Source organism: Sinocyclocheilus grahami, unplaced genomic scaffold (genome assembly GCF_001515645.1).
Source record: "Sinocyclocheilus grahami isolate Dianchi unplaced genomic scaffold, SAMN03320097.WGS_v1.1 scaffold515.1, whole genome shotgun sequence".
In the NCBI taxonomy this organism is placed as follows: domain Eukaryota; kingdom Metazoa; phylum Chordata; class Actinopteri; order Cypriniformes; family Cyprinidae; genus Sinocyclocheilus; species Sinocyclocheilus grahami.
Window position 1 is genome coordinate 780,668 of NW_015505694.1, and position 19,846 is coordinate 800,513.

General features: G+C 38.2%; 2 protein-coding genes across 2 annotated transcripts in view; both read left to right on the forward strand.

Moving 5' to 3' along the window:
* Positions 1–6,001, forward strand: part of LOC107554827 (protein diaphanous homolog 2-like) — a 187,513-nt gene extending 181,512 nt beyond the window's left edge. Inside the window, exons 19-20 of the mRNA XM_016237458.1 lie at positions 2,798–2,912; positions 5,791–6,001. Of these exons, the coding sequence (XP_016092944.1) occupies positions 2,798–2,912; positions 5,791–5,873 (198 nt within the window). The 3' untranslated portion in view covers positions 5,874–6,001. The remainder of the gene's footprint in view (positions 1–2,797; positions 2,913–5,790) is intronic.
* A 1,720-nt stretch (positions 6,002–7,721) lies between these two features.
* The window catches only part of LOC107554828 (protein diaphanous homolog 2-like), a 255,638-nt gene continuing 243,513 nt past the window's right edge, over positions 7,722–19,846 (forward strand). Inside the window, exon 1 of the mRNA XM_016237459.1 lies at positions 7,722–7,791. Within this exon, the coding sequence (XP_016092945.1) occupies positions 7,722–7,791 (70 nt within the window). The remainder of the gene's footprint in view (positions 7,792–19,846) is intronic.

Genomic DNA, 19,846 nt, shown 5'->3' on the forward strand with positions numbered 1-19,846 from the left:
CAAACAAGAACTTTGTGACGATACCTAGTTTTTTTCTTTCTTTCTGTTATTCAATGGCACGTTGTCAGTTATACATTTGCACGTGTACACGTTAATGAATTGCACTGGGCCTTGTTCGTTGGTAGTTGTGTGTGTGGGGGACGTGAAATGCTGTAAACTGCGAAAATGAAGTCTCAAAATCCAAATGAACCGAGCAAGATCGACTCGAACTAGACGTCAATTAATGCACGCGTGTCACCTGATCCACTTATGCACGGAATCCTTTTTTGCATTAGCAATTTATGATATATTAATGCAGAACAGAACATTTTTCTTACATGTCTGTATTTGTACAAATCGCTTCACAATCATTTAATCCTGAATTCCACAGACTCAAATTGAAAGGCATTTGTTGGTGGTTAGTAAGATACATGTATAAAATGTATGCAGTACATGGATAATTGTGCGTGCATCTATTAATAATTTTGAGTCTAATTTCATCCCATAGTGGGGGGCGGTGCCGCGGTAGGCAAATGACGTAACCGGTGTTGTGGCTTAACACCGGTATAACCGAAAACACCGTCTATCGCAGCAAGCCTAATCTTAAGCACACAGAATAAGATAAGTGGACTTTGAACGATTAATTGCTGCTTTGAACGATTACGTAATTGTGGCATCCATAATTGTAATCGCGATTAGAAATTAAATTAATTGTGCAGCCCTAGTGCAAACTAAATGAAACGTAGTTGAATGACTACCATTGCCATTACCCATGTTAGACATGCATATACATAATCCTAAAAACTTACTAAACATTATGAAGAAATAATTATATATTGCCTATTATATAATTATATATTGCAGTTAATTCAAATTAAATTAAAGCAAAGCAAAGCTTGACCAATTAATTAAATTACATTTTAATGCATTTTTAGGCTTCTTGTTTTCTATTCCTGTTATGACATGACGCATCCTGAGCTGTATAATTTTCTTTAAATTATTATTGAGGATGAGGAAATGACCATATCTCATCTATAATGAAAGAGAATGCAAACTGTTTTTATCTGTAAATCTAGTAACTCCTAGTGATGCCGACAGTTTCCCAGTCTATTGTATCCAGATTCTAATTATACCCCACAGAGTTCTTGGAAATAGTGATATGTATATGCTGTTGGATATATTTTTCTAGTTGTTGGGCTGCAATTATACAAATTACAACAACAGTGTTTGCTGAGATTAAGAAACAAATGTCTTCTCAGGTGTCATTTCATGCCAAACGTAACCTTTCATTTTCTTTTCTTTTGGGTTTGAATGGTGATGTGTTGATTGCAGAGCAAAAGAATAAAGAAAAAAAACTTAGCATGATAGTTTCTGATTGCTACATTACAGGTTTGATACTGCTGTTAAGAGGATGACAGGTGGTGAAATCTATCTATCTATCTATCTATCTATCTATCTATCTATCTATCTATCTATCTATCTATCTATCTATCTATCTATCTATCTATCTATCTATCTATCTATCTATCTATCTATCTATCTATCTATCTATCTATCTATCTATCTATCTATCTATCTATCTATCTATCTATCTATCTATCTATCTATCTATCTATCTATCTATCTATCTGTCTATCTGTCTATCTGTCTATCTGTCTGTCTGTCTGTCTGTCTGTCTGTCTGTCTATCTGTCTGTCTATCTGTTTTTGAAAGCAAGAATTTGTCTTCATACAACTCACTGACTAGTTGATTTTAAAATTGTGTAGTTTTACACTACAAAGGTCTTTCCGTGGTCCTGTTCTACTGTGCTTTGGAGACACTTTACTTAAGATGTTAGCACAGTAAACTGGAGACTGTTTTATATGTATGGAGAGTTCTTTAATTTTCTCTCAGCAAAATAAAACAATAGCTTTAAATTCTTAAGTTTTAAATTCTAAGCGTGCAGACACCTAATTTATTGCATGCACACATGTTGGCTGTGACTGTGACAAGTAGCACAGTTGAATTCCCTTATGCTAGTGTCGTAATGAAAAGGAGAGAATGAGGCAGAGATGATGAGGAGGAGGAGGTTACTATACGTAAAACTAAAGGGAGAAATTACATTGTTTAAACTGCCACCTCTCTCCGCTAGTTTACATCACTTTGATCCTGATTCTAACCCCACACATAAACACACACACACACACACACACACACACACAAGGGATGTGCACATATTTTCCAGAATAAAAACAACATATTTTCACAGTATAGTTGATGGGTTGTCTGGGTAATTAGTGACTGATCAATTGTGAGGAATTCCTGTATAATTACATTATCTGATATAATGTGGGAAATTACATTCCAGAGCAGAAGCACATTTTCAGATTTTGATTGAATATTACAAAGATACACCATTTTTTTCCCAGTGGATTAACTTGGTTTAATTGTTCACCTCAATGCTTGCAATGTGCTCTAACAAAGCAAATAGTGTAAATTTTGATTTCATGAGGACTTTAAAGACTTAAAAAACTTTTAAACAAATGCTTGCATTTTTTAAAAACTTTCTATTCATCAAAGAATTCTGAATAAAATGTATAATGTGTCCTCAAAATTCTTAAGCAGCCCAACTCTTTTTAGCATTAATATTAAGCGTTTCTTGACCACCATATCAGCATATTAGAATGATTTCTGAAGGATTGTGTCACTGAAAACTGGAGTAATGTATGCATCAGGTATGCGTGCTTTATGTGTGTGTGTGTGTGTGTGTTTAAGTGTGCACTGGTGCTTGCTTGCTCTATTCCTGCTGGTGTTTGATGGAGTTTTTCTGTGCTTGCAGATAGTGCCTCAGGAGATGGCGGAAAATTGCTTTTGGCTCAAAGTCAAAGAAGAGCGGTTTGAGAACCTGGACATGTTCAGCCAGCTTTCACTGTCCTTCTCTTCTAAATCCAGAGGTAAGGACAACCAGCTTTGCCTCTCCCACTAATCACATAGGCCCACGTCGTTTCAGCTACCCTGATACCTGCTTTTATCTGTCCAAACATTCGGAAACCAATCTTCTCTGTGAAATGTTAATTATCTTTATAAAACTGTCTCAGTTTCCACCCTACTTCTCCTTTTTTATGTAGTCTCTACAATCAGATTAAGTAAGCGTTTAGCTCTGTGCCAATTAGCAGAGCTGCAGAGTTGGAAGCGTACTTTACATGTCAGCACAGTGTCAGTTTACAAAGCATCCCTCTTCCTTCACGGGAACCGTTCTTTAAGCGGCTGTGGGTTTCGATAGGAGCATAGGACAGACATACTTGGTTAGCTTGGCTGCCTTTCCGCTTCACTGGATGCCCCCTGAGAAACAGTGAGGAAGAAAGAACGAGCGAGAAAGTTAGAGTACAGAGAGTTGCACTCTTGTTTTGGCCAGTTTGTTTCTCCGTTTGCTTCCCTTGTTTATTCACACTGCTGGAGAAGGATAAAGTGGAGGTTTCCTTCGGCAAGGCAGTAAGTTGAACCTTTGACAGTGAGTGGCCTCAGTAGATTTAAATGCCTGTTTCATAAAGGGGCATTGCAGAGGGCCTGTCAGACATTGAGCACAATTGAAGAGTCTGCTCATGTGTGCAGCGGTGGTCAGATGATCAGTCATTGAAGTGAACTGATCTGAGAGCAGATTGACTGCAGTCTGTGGAGTTTGCAAGCGTTAGCCCACTGGCAAAGCTCCAGATAACTCCTCTTATTCTTCAGTATCGACATTATATTGGCCTGTTAAACTACATCCAGCAACACTTTAAGCATAATGTGGTGGTTTAAGATGTGCAGAAGTGCCTATATGACTATGGCGATGAATATAACCATTGCTGATTACTACTGAGGTTTGTACTTCCTCTTCTGAGACACTGACAAAAACACAGCCTGTTCCTGTGAAGCCAAGCACTTTTTTTAGATATAATTTTGTTTAAGTTTTTAAGTAGTCTACACTTTGTATTGTTTCTGTAGTTTGAATTACATTTTCAAATGCAGAATTACATCTGCACAGGTGTAGGTTTTATAAGTAAGAGTTGAGGAGTTCCTCAGGGACCCATCTTTGGCTCAGTTCCTATCAATTATGCCTGAAGCGTACCCACAGACTCGACTCTCCCCAGGTCTGTTTCTGAACCCTAACTGAACGTCTTCATGAATGAAATATGCTTTTCTGTGTTTGATAGTTATAGCAGTTCTTTTAAGATGAAGCTAGGATTCTGTGGCTCAAGCTTTGAAGTGAGCAAGATGTGAATTGGACCCATTCTGGGAACTTTCACCCAACGAGTAGAACCTTACTTCCACGTACCACTTTTAATTAAAAGATTATTAACCGATGGTAAACCTCATCGCTGAAAGAGAGTGGAAGGGAAGAGAGAGTGATCTTATACCATTGGTAATCGTACTGAATTTGAACTGTCTGACATCTGATGAGTTAGTCTTAGTGTACTGCTAAGACTGCATCTCTAAAATATACTTTCATGGCACCAGTTGGAGGAGGAGGAGCAGGTGGTAGGTGGTGTCTTCACCCTGTCTCCAGGGATTAATTACTTTATAAAGCCTCGCAGATGCTCAGTTTTGCCTCACGCTATAAATCCTCATAGCAGAGCTGGCAGAGCAGTCATTGGTTAAGCTTTGCTTCATTTGTCTGCACAACTGCTGCTTTATGTAGTGGTGAGTGTGGTCTGCTTGGAAGGGCCAGGGAAAAGCGCTCTCGACAACTCGCTTATAACTAAAGCGTTTATCTGGCGACTGAACACAAAGTAATGAACAATGGGTCAAGGAGGTGTAAATGTGTTCTTGCCCTCTGCAAAGTATACAAAACAGGCCTCTGTTATCTAGTTTTCCCCCAGAGTGTAAGTCTTACTGGTGTTTGAGTTTTGGTATAGATAGCTGCTCCATTTCACATTCCTCTTTTTCTGCTACACCGCAGAATCTCTTTCTCCCCCACCACTCAAAGGCCCTGGTGTTAAATAGCTTTTAGCAAAACAAGGATTTAGTGATCAACAGGGATTTTAGATCTATGTCTTTCAAGACCTCCAGACTCCTACTGTATTAAAAAGTAGTCTTTTTGAGCTTCTGGGGAATAGGGCCAAACTGCAGACAGAATGCAAGTTTAAGCAGTCTTCATTTCGTAATAAAATGATGAAATTTCACCTCAGCATTTATTTATTTATGTATTTATTTATTTGAGCGGTATATAAATAATGGCATATTTTTTATCAATGTCCTGTAGTTGCAATGAATCATGGTTCTGCAAGACATTTTTGTACACAATAATTGTAACATTTCTAAGTCTGTGTTTGCTTTATTTTGAAACCTGCTTCAAATGTTCTAATTCAAATATTTGGTAAGTTGGCAAGTTTTGGAAGCTATGCAAGTTGTATCTAAAACTCCATCTAGAACTCCTCTGTCAGACTGGTTTAATTATTGATAACATTGTGAATCCAGTAAAGCTAAGTCAAAGGCAGACCACTTTTTGAGCTTATCTTCAGGAAATCAGACATCTAAATGCTCACAGGATTTAAAGTGAAATGGAATAATAGTTTTTATTGGACTTGACCTTTTGAGAAAAAAACCCTAGTGTTCTGTGCCCTTTCATCCCAAATTGTAGTCTTGGAGATTAGCATGATTGTCGACAGTTACCTTTTGTCAATACATGCTTTAGAAGCAGCGTGATCTTTTTCAGAAATGCAGTTTAGACCTCATTTAAATCCTCTTCTTTGTCAGATTCCAATTTTATTGTAATGCTGTTTTACTTGTAGCTACAGTTGCTTGGCCTTTCCACCCCCTCTCTCTCACACTCTTATTCCCTATTTCCCCCAGACTCCCTTCGCTTGGTGGTATCAATCAATGGTTCTGCTTGTGTTTCTGCTTGGGGGATCAAATCGGATACACTGGTGGATTGAGTGTGTGGCATGGCCTACTGCATTTGAAAAGCAATTCAACGCCTCCGCTTTTATGTGCCACTGAAATAAGGTGGATGCTGGCAAAACTTGCTCCTCCTCTTGCCCTAATAGGTTTTCTTCACCGCTGACATCCATTCTCAAGAAAATAGAAGTCTGACTCTTCGGCACGGTGATGACATGCATTGCTTGTTGCTTTTGAAATATAAACCACATCAGCACCACCGTTTTCTTTAAATGGTGCATCATATGAATTCTTAACGAAATGTGAACTCACAGCAGCACTTGAACACTTCACTGATATTCTCTGTGATAGCAAGCACTCCTCCCTTTTCCTGCTTTGTGAGGAAAGCTGTGTTTTTGGCATCGGTTTGAAGTGCAAATAGATGTTGGATGAAGTCGTATGGTAGCTTTTTTTTCTTTGCTCTCGCATACATAGACTAGCAGTAACCCGAATTGAAGAAGCTTTTTGGGGAGGCACTGCTCAGCCCGCTCGTGTTGGTGCTTTGAGTGGCTCAGGCAATAGATGAGTTTGATCTTGGTAAATTAAGTGCGATGGGGTGGTGAAGATGGCTCCTGGCTGCTCCACAGATGGGGCTCTGAAGCGAGATCTAATGAAGATGTATTTTAATAATTGGTGTCAATGCTGAAGTAATTCATGGAGAAGGAGGAGCCCAGGGCAGCACTTGACCTCTAAAAGGAGGACTACCATAATTTTTTTGTCTCTTAATGAGCAGCGAGCCTATGATGAGAGAGAAAGAGAGAGAAAAAGCAAGTGAGGGTCAAGTTGTGGAGTTCCATATACCTCTCACAGAATCAGTGGTAGAGATTAAAGCAGTGCCCTGTGTCATAGTACAGCAAATGCAAGAATGAGAGCTGTCAAGTGACGAAACATTTTGTTCCCATTTTGTGCATTATATGCGAAATAATCCAATTAATTATGGTTAATTGCATAATCAATATTTGTTAGCCCTTAAGTAAAATAATTTAAGACAGCATGATAGTGTGGTAGATGTATAAAGCACTGAGTAGACTTTACAAGTTTATTTAGACGAAAGTATATTGATTTAATTCATTTTGCAATCAAATTTGTAAATCTGTTTTAAAGACTTGAGGACTGTTCGCATAGGTTGCATTTTTGAACTTTGTCTGTGCTATTTTTTAATTTGTTGGTCTATCTTAGACCATTTCAGTGGGTCATGCAGTTTTTCAGCATCTTGCCATGTTCAAATAAATAATTTTAGGTCAATGTTTTTGAGTGTGAATGTTTTTTTGAGCAGATGGAGTTGTACTTGCAAAAGCACAGAAGTGGTACTTTAAGGTTTAATTATGATGGTAGGAAAATCCTTCATAATATGATTTACTTTAGGCTTAATTGTGCTTATTATTATTTATTATTATTTTTTTTTTTTTTAGTTTAATTAGGAATATTTTATATTATTATTTTATTATTAAAGAGCAGGTCATATGATATTTTAAAGTGTCCTAATATTGTGTTGGAGTCCCCTACAACAGGTTTAAATGTATCTAAGGTCAGAAAACATTGTAATTTTATCAGAATATACATTTAATATTAGAATTATTTTTCAATGATTTCGAAATGATTCGTTCGAAGCAGTTCTGAGCGTAATGTCTGTAAATCCCTCTCTTCCATTAGCCTACTCTGCTCTGATTGGTCAGCTGGCCAAGTCTGTTGTAATTGGTCTTTCGGTATACAATGCGTGTCAGAAAAGAAATGCCCATTACCATACTTTTTTTTTTTGCTCCGGAGGGTTACTTGTAAACAAAGATGCTATAAGGTTACAAAAATGGCATCGATATTACCTTATCAATTCAAGCTCGAGTCCGAGGATGATACCGATGCAGTCGCTCTACCGGAAACTCCATCGCAAGCACGACTTGATCAGGACGTTTCTCAGTGGTATGTTTAAACTTTGTATGTGGTACTTTATGTGATGTGACAGCAGTTTTATTGCATTCATTATTATTATTTACTTATTTGAGGTCCAGGTGTGGGAACTGTGTTAGAATGCCCAGTGAGGATGAAAACACAGGTCTTCTCGAAGTGTTTGTGGGCAGGTCAGAGTGTTCGTATTTTGTGGGCATGCGGGGATTATGCAAATGTGTTACCTTGTTACGTATATAGGTAACAGGCAGAAGATTCAAAAATACAACAACTCATTAAGGCGGTTCAGAGTCGACTCTTTCTTTTGAGAGACAATATCTTTATTTATCATGCACTTTTTTGATTAACAACCGTGCAGACTGTTTACATTGATGGATAGCTACGTTACAAACTGCAAAAAAATAGATTTTTTTGGAAAACCCATATGACCTGCAATTTTAATTAAAATATTTAAAATTACATTTGATATTGATAATATATTTATTTTTTATTTTTATGTAAGTTTATACCATTCTGTAAATGTCATTTAATATTGAACAAATGTGCCACAATGTGTTTATGTATATACGGATTGTAATTTTGTACATATTCATATTCAGTCCTTGTGTGAGCATTCACTTTTCTGTCTTTTTAGATCATCTGCCAGCTGTGTAATGCAGCAACGACAGATTTCACTTTTAAAAACATAGCTGTGACTCAGGACCTCAGCTTCCCCACAAGGGGCTGGACATGATCCATATTTATCAGCCAAAATTCCATCAAATTCTCTCTGAACTCTCTGAACAACTGTTTCCGCTCCTCCCTCCTCCTCAATACCCCAACATTCCTTGTGTGCCCCTGCCCAGCTTAATCCTTGGGTTATGGAGGGTCCTGAAATGACCCGACACTTTCACCTATAATGATGGAATCAGACTTAACCCGTTTGTGATCGAAGGCATTAGATATGAGGCCTACTATTCTGCTTCTATACCGAGAGCTCTTGCACCAGGTTTTTGAGAAATCAGAAATGCTCGCTCAAATCCTTGCACAGACTGTTAGATATAAGACAGAAGCAAAATCCCCTAAAAAGGCTTTTGAGCTTGAATTGCCTTGTTGTCAGTTTCAAGCCTGTAATCTGTAATGACAGCAGTGTTATGTCTTTGAAAAAGGACATATCGGCATTACCGCGAACAGACGTAAATGTATTTTATGTAACATAACAGATCCCAGTATCAAAGGAAACTGGAATCCTTGAGATTTCCATACCAGGCTTTATAACACAGGACCACCACCTGATTAGAATTATGTTTATTTCCATACAAGCCAATCACATTACGCCCTGCGGCAGGTGAATGCAGGATGCGGTGGAATTGTTCTCCAGCTTGGCTCATATTAACAGCTTGGTCTTAATGCCACAGTAAAATAATAAAGGAGGCTTTTGATAAGCAGCATGCTAAAGCGCTTTGAACAGGGGGTTAGATCATTTCACTTGTCTCCCCTAAGGACAGAGCTGTTTATTGCTGATGCTGTTTATTGCGAATGGAAGCATCTGCCAGTGCAGCTCTGTCCACATGACTCTGGCCCTCTCCCTCCTCTCTCTCTCTTTCTCTCTCTTTCATCACTCCAGAAAATCACTCATCCTCGAATGTCAACATGTCCATCTGGACCCAAGGCTACCCAGTCTTGCACTAAAAACTCAAGTGCACACAACATGCACAAACTATTTTTCTCAACACACACTCGTTTGATGGCTTGCTCTTTCTAGCATCATATCACTACTGGTTTTGGCACCTGCACTTTTATAAAATCACAGCTTTTTTCCCAGTAAATGTTTGTTGCAGAATTTGCTTCAGAGACTGTATTGGAGAAGGAGACGTGCTACTGTGTAAAATCGTAAATTCATGAAGCAATCATTGTCAGATTGTATTAATGTTATGAAATGTTATTGAAACTTAGTTTTTCTTCAGTGTATTTAGAAAATAGCTGCCAATGAACCGACTTCCATTAAAGTGACATTGATTGGCTTCTTTCTGACCTTGAAGCTAGGCTCTCTAGAATTCTACTCAGCTGACAGCAGATGGCTTTATCGAATTCTGCAGTGTTCATACCAAAAATAGAGAGTTGCTTTTTGGTGGCATGCTTCTGAAAAGAAAGCAATTTCTCTAATTGCTCTCATACGCAGAGCCAATTTGTCTCAATAAATCCAATGTGGCCCGTGCTAATTTTTCTTTGTTTGCCCACTGTGCTCCGCCTAGGCTCACAGTCTCGCTCATTTTTGCCATTCTCTAATAAATCACATATGCAGAAAAATTAGATAGTTAAATATTAATGGGCTGTAATGAGTTTATTGTGCATTAGAGAGGCCACAGGGGGTGACCTGGATAAAGGAGTCTGTGCATTTTGAGGAGGATACCCCACCGTTCTTGGCTCGTATCGCTACAATCGGATGTCCCACTGACTTTAATCATCTTATCTCAGAGGGGAGCAATTTGGGCAACCACTGCACTGCAACAGCCCATTTGAAATGGCCACCACGCCATGCTACCTGTCTCGAAGTAACTCTAAAATTTTCAATGAAATCTTTGCCTCATAACTCCTCATTTGGGGGATGTTTAAGTGCAAGTTTTTGCTTGTCGTTTATGTATATTGTGTACATTTGAGTAGGCAGCGGAAATTAGTCTACTTGAGTTCTCCTGAGAAAGTTTAAGGAAAGTTAAAAGATGACATCGTCATACGCTACTGCAACAGGATGTCCAAATCCAGACTAAATAGGTCTATGTAAACACTATAATTGTGTGTTATACTTGGAATAGCTTTTAAATATATCATGTGACTTCTCTCGGCCAAAGCTGTTAAGCCTGAGATTAATGAACGTTTTCTGTCGCAAGATCTTTACACTAAACAAGTCATATTATTTTAGCAAGTACTCACTGTAAGACAGGTATTTTGGTTTAATTTCCCAGGAAAGGAAAAGTAGACTTTAGTGAAGACATTCTGATTTGTACAAAGAAAAAACATTCATATTCATGGGTTTAAACTCTGTGTCACTATTCTATTGCTGATGATCTCATGTTCAGTACAGTAGTGTGACATGATTGGACAAACTAAGACTGAGATTAATAGGCCCTGCTTCACCTGATCATTTGCAGTATTCCTCTTAGTAAGGGGTACATGAATAATCAACATCTCTTCAAAATAGTGACGTGTGCCCTCCACATGCAGTCCAGAGGGAGTGAAAACAAGACCAAAATAATAAAACAAAAACAACGGCACATTACAGAGGCATAAATTCTCCCAGGCAGATGAGTAGAGGAGGGAGGAGCTTTATTTTCTTTCTGCCTTGAGGTTTGACAGTGAGAGACGATGAATTTAGGCTGGAGTCACATCCTCTCAGGCCCTGTGGGGGTCCGCATCAAACTACTTCCACAACGAGGCATCCCAGACGTGCGCACGGCGACTCTAGAGTACCACAGAGAGATGCGCCCCACTCCCAGTGTGGTGATGGGCATGTTTCTTTTGTTTCTGTGGTTTGGAGATATTCATGTCTGCATGTGTTAACGGAACTAGATCCTCAGTGTTTCTTATGTAGGCAAGCTTATGTCGCAAATTACCTTGAATTTACTAATATTTGCTAAACTTTATAAATCAATTTGTTCTGTGAATCACAAAGTTGCGTGTAGTTTCATAGTTAAATCAATATTTTGCAATATTATAAGCAACATATGCTGTATAAGAAGTTTTCTAATATTTGATTGAAATTACATGAACTTGGTTTAGTGTTAAACTTAATCGGTAACACTTTAATATAGGAACCAATTCTTACTATTAAATAGTTGCTTATTAGCATGCCTATTATTAACATATTGGCTCTTTAGTACTTATAAAGCACATATTCTGCATGACCATATTCTACATCCCTAATCCTACCCAATACCTAAACTTAACAACTACCTTACTAACTATTAATAAGCAGCAAATTAGGGGTTTATTAAGGCAAATGTCATGGTTTGTTAATAGCGAGAATTGGACCTTAAAATAAAATGTGACCACTTAACCTTGATCGTAATTAAACTAAATTAAACTAAAAGTGGTGAGAGAATTGATTCAAATGTATAGTAAACACAAATATTAGTTTTTTCAAAAATCCTTATAGACATTCTCTGTTGTTGCAGCATCATTCAAATGCATTTACATTTTATTTACTTTCTGCACGCATTGTTGTTGTTGTTGTTTTTTTTTGGTCATGTTATCAGTGGTAATTGCCACCATAGTGTCTTAACTAAATGTTACATTTCCCAGACTGCAACTTTATTGGCTGTTCGAGCAGTTTGACTCCTAATTTCCATACAAATCAAAAATGGTGCAGAGGCCACATCTCGGTGTGATCCTCTTCCCCTGCTCTCTAGGCCTGTGTGGTGACATCTTATCATGTTTAATTTGTCTCCGAGACTCTGAGGTGGAATTGGTTCAGGGCGGTGAGAGAGTGAAGAGAGAGGTCTGAAGAGTAGAGGGGACGACACACTCTCTGTCCCCCCGTCGCCTCCCCTTGCCTGCCTGTCGAGTAAACAATCCCGGTGCTGCGTGCTCAAGATGGAGCCTCGCTGAATATCAACAACACACTCAGCAGCGTGAAAAGCCTCTTCTCCGTGGAAAGCTGAGCTGAGAGCCCAGACAACCGCACAACAGCCCTAGCCCTGATTGGAGACCAGTGTTACAAGACAGTTTTGGGAAAAGAGAGTGAATTTTGGAGGGGATTGAAAAAAGTAAGGGAGGGGTTGGCTATCGTGGACAGCAGAGGATAGAGGTCAAGGAGAGAAGCATTAAAAGCAACTCAAAGATGGAAGAAGGGTGTAGTGAGATTTAAAGTGATAGTTCATCCAAAAATGTCTGACTGTTTCTTCCATCTAACACATTTTGCTGACTTTTTCCTATGCTCTTTTACAAACACTCAAAATGAATAGGGCCCGAAGCGTTCACTTCAAAAAGGGTACAAAAGCAGTATAAAAGTATCATAAAGTGGTCCATTCGACTTGTGTGTTATATTCCAAATCTTCAGACATCATACATTAGCCTATTGTGAGACTGTTTGGAGTCATGATTCACTCATAATTTTTACCCCCCAGTGAATCAGTGAGTTAACTGGATCATTCTGGTTCACAAACAAATCATTCAAACCATTTTTATGTATTGATTCATTGATCAGATCTGACTCAAACGAATGACTCGTTAATTGTTCATGACATTGTTGACATGATTAATTAATGAGGTTAATACTTAACTTGTGAACGCACAGCCTTATTGAATGGCTTCAGACATGTTTGAATATAGGGCACAGGTCATATGAAATACTTTTAGCGATAACTAAAATTGTAATTCCGTATAAAAAAAGGAAAGTAATGAGTAGGTCATGACTTGATTTTTGAGTGAACAAGTGAACACGTTTCCGTTGACTGTTGTTAAAGGAATAAGGATTTATTTCCCTTATTGTGATGTATGTCCGAGTGAAACAGCTTCTTGAATGAGAAAAAAATTATAGAGCCGGGCTTGATTTTGACCATCAGGAGTTGATTGGATTGTTGAATTGTTGTTGTTTGCTAATTGTCAGTAAGGGGTACATGCGAGGGAGAGGAGACGTCAATGTTTTTCATTAAAGAGTATTTTTTAATGATGTGCATTGATAAATAATTTATATATATATATATATATATATATATATATATATATATATATATATATATATATAAAGAATAGTCAATTTTGATTTAATTTTGACTAAATGATTGCTATAGATCCTTCTTTCTCAATCTGTGTCCCTTTCTCCTTCTCGGTTTCATTCAATCACCATTTCAGCCCTTTTCTTTGAATGCTTGTGAGGGTTTTCTTGACCTCTCGCCAGCAAAGGTCAGCTTTTGAGATCTTCATTTGATGTATGAGAGCCATATGGTCTGACAGCTCGACCCTCTCTCTGACATTTTGTCTTATGTGTTTCTGCTCTCCTGATCTCTGACCTCATGTGTATCTTGACCAACTCTAAGCAATGCTCATTTGATAGAAATCAAAAAAGGAAAGAAGTAGGGTCTCTTTGTTTTTAACATAAAGCAAGACTGACTTAAGGAAGCATTGCATATAAACGTTCACAGATTTTTTTCTTCCCCTCTGAATTTTAAATGTTTTATTTAAAGGTGTGTTTTATGTACACTTGATGGTTGTCTGAGCCCTGAGCTCCAAAATTGTAAATACATAGTATACTTCACATAGACAGCCATTATTTTAATAGCATTCAGTAGGAATTCTGATGAGTGTGAGGATGCAGTGGTCTCATTTTGTGCACACCGGACAACTGGTTGGTTGGGTTTCAAACAAGTCTGAAATGTGTCGTAGTATCTAGTCTCTCACAGGTCCTCACACTAGTTGATGATGGGCACACGCTGTGAATTGACTATAATCTGAGGCTTTTTTGCAGTCTTAAAACATACAAGAGTGACAAGCTTCTGTCTTGTAATGTACGCAATGCTTTACCAAGATTCCAAAACAGCAGAACAGTAGATATTGTACCTGTTTATGCTTTCTCTCTCTATCTGCCTCTCTCTTCCTCTCCTTTTTCTCTTTCCAATTTTCTAAGGTGTTGGTCAGGCCTTGGAGGTGGCTTGGTGGAAAGTGTTTGTGTCTGTGTTGTGCTGCTTAGATGCTGATACAAGCCTCCATCCTGGCACATTTTTTCCCCCTCGTCTTGTCACTAAATTCATTCGCAGACAGCCACAGGGTGCAATATAGAAAGCATTTCATCATTTGTGACTGTGAATGGGATTGACTCCAAACTTTGATCCAGCAGCTAATTGTCAACTTTACAGCACAGAAAATGCAGAGACCGAGAATATAGTTGCTTAAATAAGTAAACTTTATTTTAATTAAGTTTTAAAATGTATCATTTATTTACTTTCATTAAACATGTCTTTATCATGAACTACATCTATGGTTCCTCTGCTGAAGCACCTGTGTGGACTAGTGTTATTCTATTATTATTTAATGTGTTTTACTATTATACGTATATTAGTATATTATGTAGTATTTATTAATATTTTGAATTAGCATTTATTTTCATTTATTTTAGTTTATTTATATTTCTGTTTTTATATTTATAGCTTTCAGTTTTAGTTTAGAAATTTGTTGCCATGACAGAAGTTTTCATCTGATATTTATGAGGTGGAAGTCACAATAAGTATTTTATTTCAGCTATTTTAGTTCAAAATTTAAAATAGTTTTAGTTAAAAATAAAAACACTTCTCACTTGATAAATCCACTAAAAATCACCTTGCTTGAGAAAGGCTCCAGATTTCAGATGCTGTTTGATTTGATATTTTGTTCCTCATGCAATAACATTAATGCATTTTTAAGTGTGACTTAAGCGTCCAAAACCATTTGCACCCAATGTATAAGGATCCGTTTCTTCGTAAGGGTTCTGAAGATAGGCAGAAAGAGCAGATGTTCTGGATAGATGTGGCCATTGCTGTATGTGCTCTTCTGAATTTGCATTAAATGGGTGCGCTCTACCTCTTCTCTCCTTCCTCCGCCGTTTCAGCCGAGGTGAGGCATCTTATTAACCTTTCTGAAGCCACGGGCATCTCAGGGATTGAAAGCACACTTTTGACATGGCATGTTAATACAAATTAACCTCACACGATTGATATGCCTTGATTCAGTTTTAATCACATTTCACACCTTCAATGTCAGAGCACTCAGCCAACACCATCTTGTATTACATTTTCTCATCAGTTCTCTGATATTTGATTAGAGACATTGGCGTGACAGGCCAGAGTCAAACCACCGTCCAGTGAAACTTCCCATCCCCCTTTTTATTGTATGTGTAGTTCGCTCGCTGTTGGTGAGTATATGTTGTGTGACATTATATGGACAAGGCTTTGAGGTGCACCAGCCCTCCTCCCCCTATAATAACAATCGAGTTGAATTGATTCACCTGCATGCGCCTCAGTGCCGTTTTTCCACAGGCGTGCGGCATCGGCATCCTGTAACGCATGTTTGCCATGTTGATGGTGGATCTAATGGACTATGTCATGTCAAAGAGACCATTTGACGCCTTTTCCCCCTCTTCCCGTGCTGAGGCTACTGAAGCATGTTTAACTCTCCCATAATGCCAGAATCCATTAGTCGACCGATACATAACTATCATGCAGGTGCTCTGCAGTGATGGAGGGTCTCTCAGCCAACATGGCTATTTAAACCAATTCACTCTGTCTGAAATCCAGTCAAAACTTATCTCTCTCCGTTTCCCTGTCTCATGCGTTCTAAATCTTGTCTAAACCGACTAGCGCCGTAATTGACCGGAGGGGGAGAGAGTTTGGGCTCCCCTGTGGCACAATTAAAGAGCCCACGGCTGGGACCGGGCCCAGCTGCTAGTGGAGAGGGTCACCTGCCAGCCCATCACTCTGGTCCAGAAACCAAGCTGACTGCCATGAGGGTTCAATATACTCAGCCCTTCCCAGTGGCCCTTCCTCCATCTCTAGGCAGTCATAGATTGGAAACGAAGAACAAATTTGCTTGTGGTTATAACTCTAGGTGTGTTTGAGCTATGTGGCTGGGTTTCCATGGTGAGAGGTCAGCGGATGGCAGGCAGTAATGAGTGCTGGTCTCAAGCAGGGGGAGGCAGGGAGGAAGAGGTTATACAAGGATGGAGGGAAAGAGGCCCAGAGCTCTGGAGTTAATTGTGTGAACATTAGCTACAGACCCATCTGGCTATTTTGGCACTGGGTGGTGGTAATGTGATGGGTGTTTTGGATGTGGAAGAGCCAAACGGTGCCACTGTAGACGACATGGTGTGATTGTACACATGCTGTCTGTGTATTTAAAGTGTTAAGTGGGTTAGATAGCCTGTATGTGGGTGAGGGTGTGATTGGGGCTGATTTAAATATATGTTAGTATATCATTATTCTGTCACTACTTTAGATCATTGTGTAAGGGAAATGGGTCAATTTAGCTAAAAGGGAATCATTTAAGATTTTATAGGGAATTTGGACAGAATCACTGTTTTATGGCTGATTACTGAGTCGGCCAGCGATTCATTGAACGAGCCGTATAACATAAATTCTGCAATGGATATTAATATCCAAAGTATAGTGAAAACACTATTTATTAGCACAGTAACAAGATCGGCAGTTTAAGACATTAACTTGTAAGCACAAAACACAAGATACTTCTCTTTTCAATATGAATAAGACTTTATTGGATAAATCTAAGACATATAAACTAGTCTAACACATAAACACATGCGCTCACACATTCACACAAGTTGCAGAAAGAGAGAAAGTGAGGAAAGAATGAGTTCACGAAAAAGAAAATGTGAAATCCCAAGTTTACAGCAATGTGCAATTGCATAGACCTGAACAACCATCAATCACTTAATTAACCCTCGCATTGAGTTCCTCAATGAGGCTAAAATTTATATTAAATGCACCAGTTCAGCTAGAATCTGGAGGTACTTGCGTTGCGTTGCCTGTACGGGGGTTCCCTTTGTTGTGGTCCTTGCAGAAAAGGGGGTTTCCCGAGATTGCTGATTGGCTGGAAGTTCAGTCTTGGGAAGCCAGTGGTTGGGCGTTGGCTGACGGTGCGGAGTTGTGGGCTGGTTGAAGTTTTAGACGGCACTCAAGGTCGGACTCGGAGACACGGCGCTAGGCAATTTAACTCAGAACACGAAACTCTCAACGGAAACGAAAAGAAACTAAATTAAAGAAATAGAAGTAAAGTTTGACGAGACTAGGTGGCGTTTCTCCTCATGGTTTTGGAGGAGCTGGCGTGTAAGTCCAGAGCACGCTCAAAGAGCGCAAAAAGCGATGACTGAAAAGCACGGCTAGAAGCCATGACCAAAAAAGCTAAAGAGCTAAAAAGGCGATGACTAAAAAGCATAGCTCAAAGCTATGACTAAAAAGCCGCATGGCTAAAAGTGATGACTTGAAAGCACGTAACTAAAAAGAGCAAAACTAAAAGCTAGACGCAAAAAGCATGCTTAAAGCAATGATTTGATGGTGTCCTGAGTATTTAAACTGGGCTTTTGGACACATCCCAAATGGTGTTTTGACCAATTAGACACCGTCTTAGCTCGGGGTGTTGCTATATTCCTCCTCCCAATTCATAAATCAAATGTTATCTCATCAGTCACATGGTCCGAGTTTTCTGGCTCTTGCAGAGTATAGTTTTGGACATGATTTCTATAACAAGAATATGATATATTTGACAAAGAATTGATTGGAAGAAACATTTCAAGCAAGGAGATTCAAACACACACATACTAAACATGAATATGAAGTTATTAAAAAGACATACACAATACGTGATTAAAACATGATAGTCTAATGTGTGGGTTAGATACATAATATGGAGTTAAGCAATGGACTGATATTAGTTTATAAGCCTTTTTGAGTTCATTTTGGTGCATCTAGGTGGTCTATACACAGTAGCCAGAGCAAGAGATACGATAGATTTCTTTTGCATATCTGACAGTGTAACATTAAGCATTAGTATTTCAAATGAGTTAAACCTGTATCCTGTCTTCTGAGTAACATTGAGAATATCACTATATATTGTTGCAACACCGCCACCACGACCAGTCTGACGGGGCTCATGCTTATAATAGTAGCTTGGTGGAGTAGACTCATTTAGACCAATATATATTCATTAGGTTACATCTGTAAAAGACAGTTTCTGTACCATTTCTCTGAACATAAGGACATGTTATGTGAAGACCCGAGGTTAAGAGGTCTCTCATAAGGAATCTCAGTCTGTTCTTTTTCTTCTAGGTGGGGGGGAAAGTCAATCCAAAGAGCTCGTGATCGTGATTACTATCACTGGTTTACATATGATGGTCATGCTGTGCATTTCTTTGACCATTAATCTTGCTTACTTGCCCCAAAATTTACAATCTCCTTGGAATTGTCAATAAGTGTTCTTTTGTTTAAATGCTGTGAGCTACTCAAAGCTGCTAGTTGGTGGACTTGCTTCAGGCTTGTGGCACCAGGACCTGATTTACGAACATTGTGTGTCTTGGACCTTTCTGTAGAATTCGGCTCCTCGTGTTTCAACTATGTTCTTGATCGAATCTTAAATTGTCTGATTCGGTCTTATACCCTACAATTGTATACATTTATTTTAATCGATGTCTTTGTGTGCATACACTACTGTTCAAGTTTGAGGTTTGAAGTTGATGAGTTTTTTTCTTTCTAAAATACAGTAAAATTGTAAAGTAATACAGTAATATTGTGAAATATTATTGCAATATAAAAATAACAGTTTCTATATTTTAAACTAATTTATTCCTGTCAAATTTATGGCAAAGCTGAAGTCTTAATGCAGTCTTAAGTGTCACGTGATCACTCAGAAATCATTCTCATATGCTGACTTGCTCCTCAAGAAAGAATTATTATTAGTGTCAATGTTGAAAACAGGTGCACTTCTTAATTTTGTGGAAACTGTGCTACATTATTTGGTGAATAGAAGCTTCAAAATAACAGCATTTATTTATTTATTTATTTGTTTGTTTGTACTATGTAACAAACATGTTTATTCATCCTTTCTGAATAAAAACATTAATATATTTGGGGTAAGTCAGTAAGTAAGTAAATAAAATAAATAAATACACATAACATAACATAGCATATACCATAACAACATACTGACCCAAACTTTTGAAAGGTAAGAAGTTATATATATAGTTATATATTATATATGTTTGACTGACTGTATTTTATTATGATAATGAACAGGCTGCATTGTCAAGGTAGCAATGCTTATCTGTGTGGCACAATCACTTGAATTTTTTCCTTCTAACAGTGGAAGAAACTACTCCTTTTAGTCCTAAAGATAATCAGAATTGTAAAAGGTTTGCCTTTATTTGTGTACATTCACAATAAAAACAAATCTTTGTGCTTTTGTAAAATAAGCCTAAAGAAAAATAGGATGCCGCTTTCTGCTGTCTGTTTCCTTTCATGCAGCACAAAAAATAACTTGTTTTTCTTTCATTTTCTTAATTTATAATTTAAGTAAAAATATGTTTCTCGTATAGGCCTATTTATTCGTTATATAT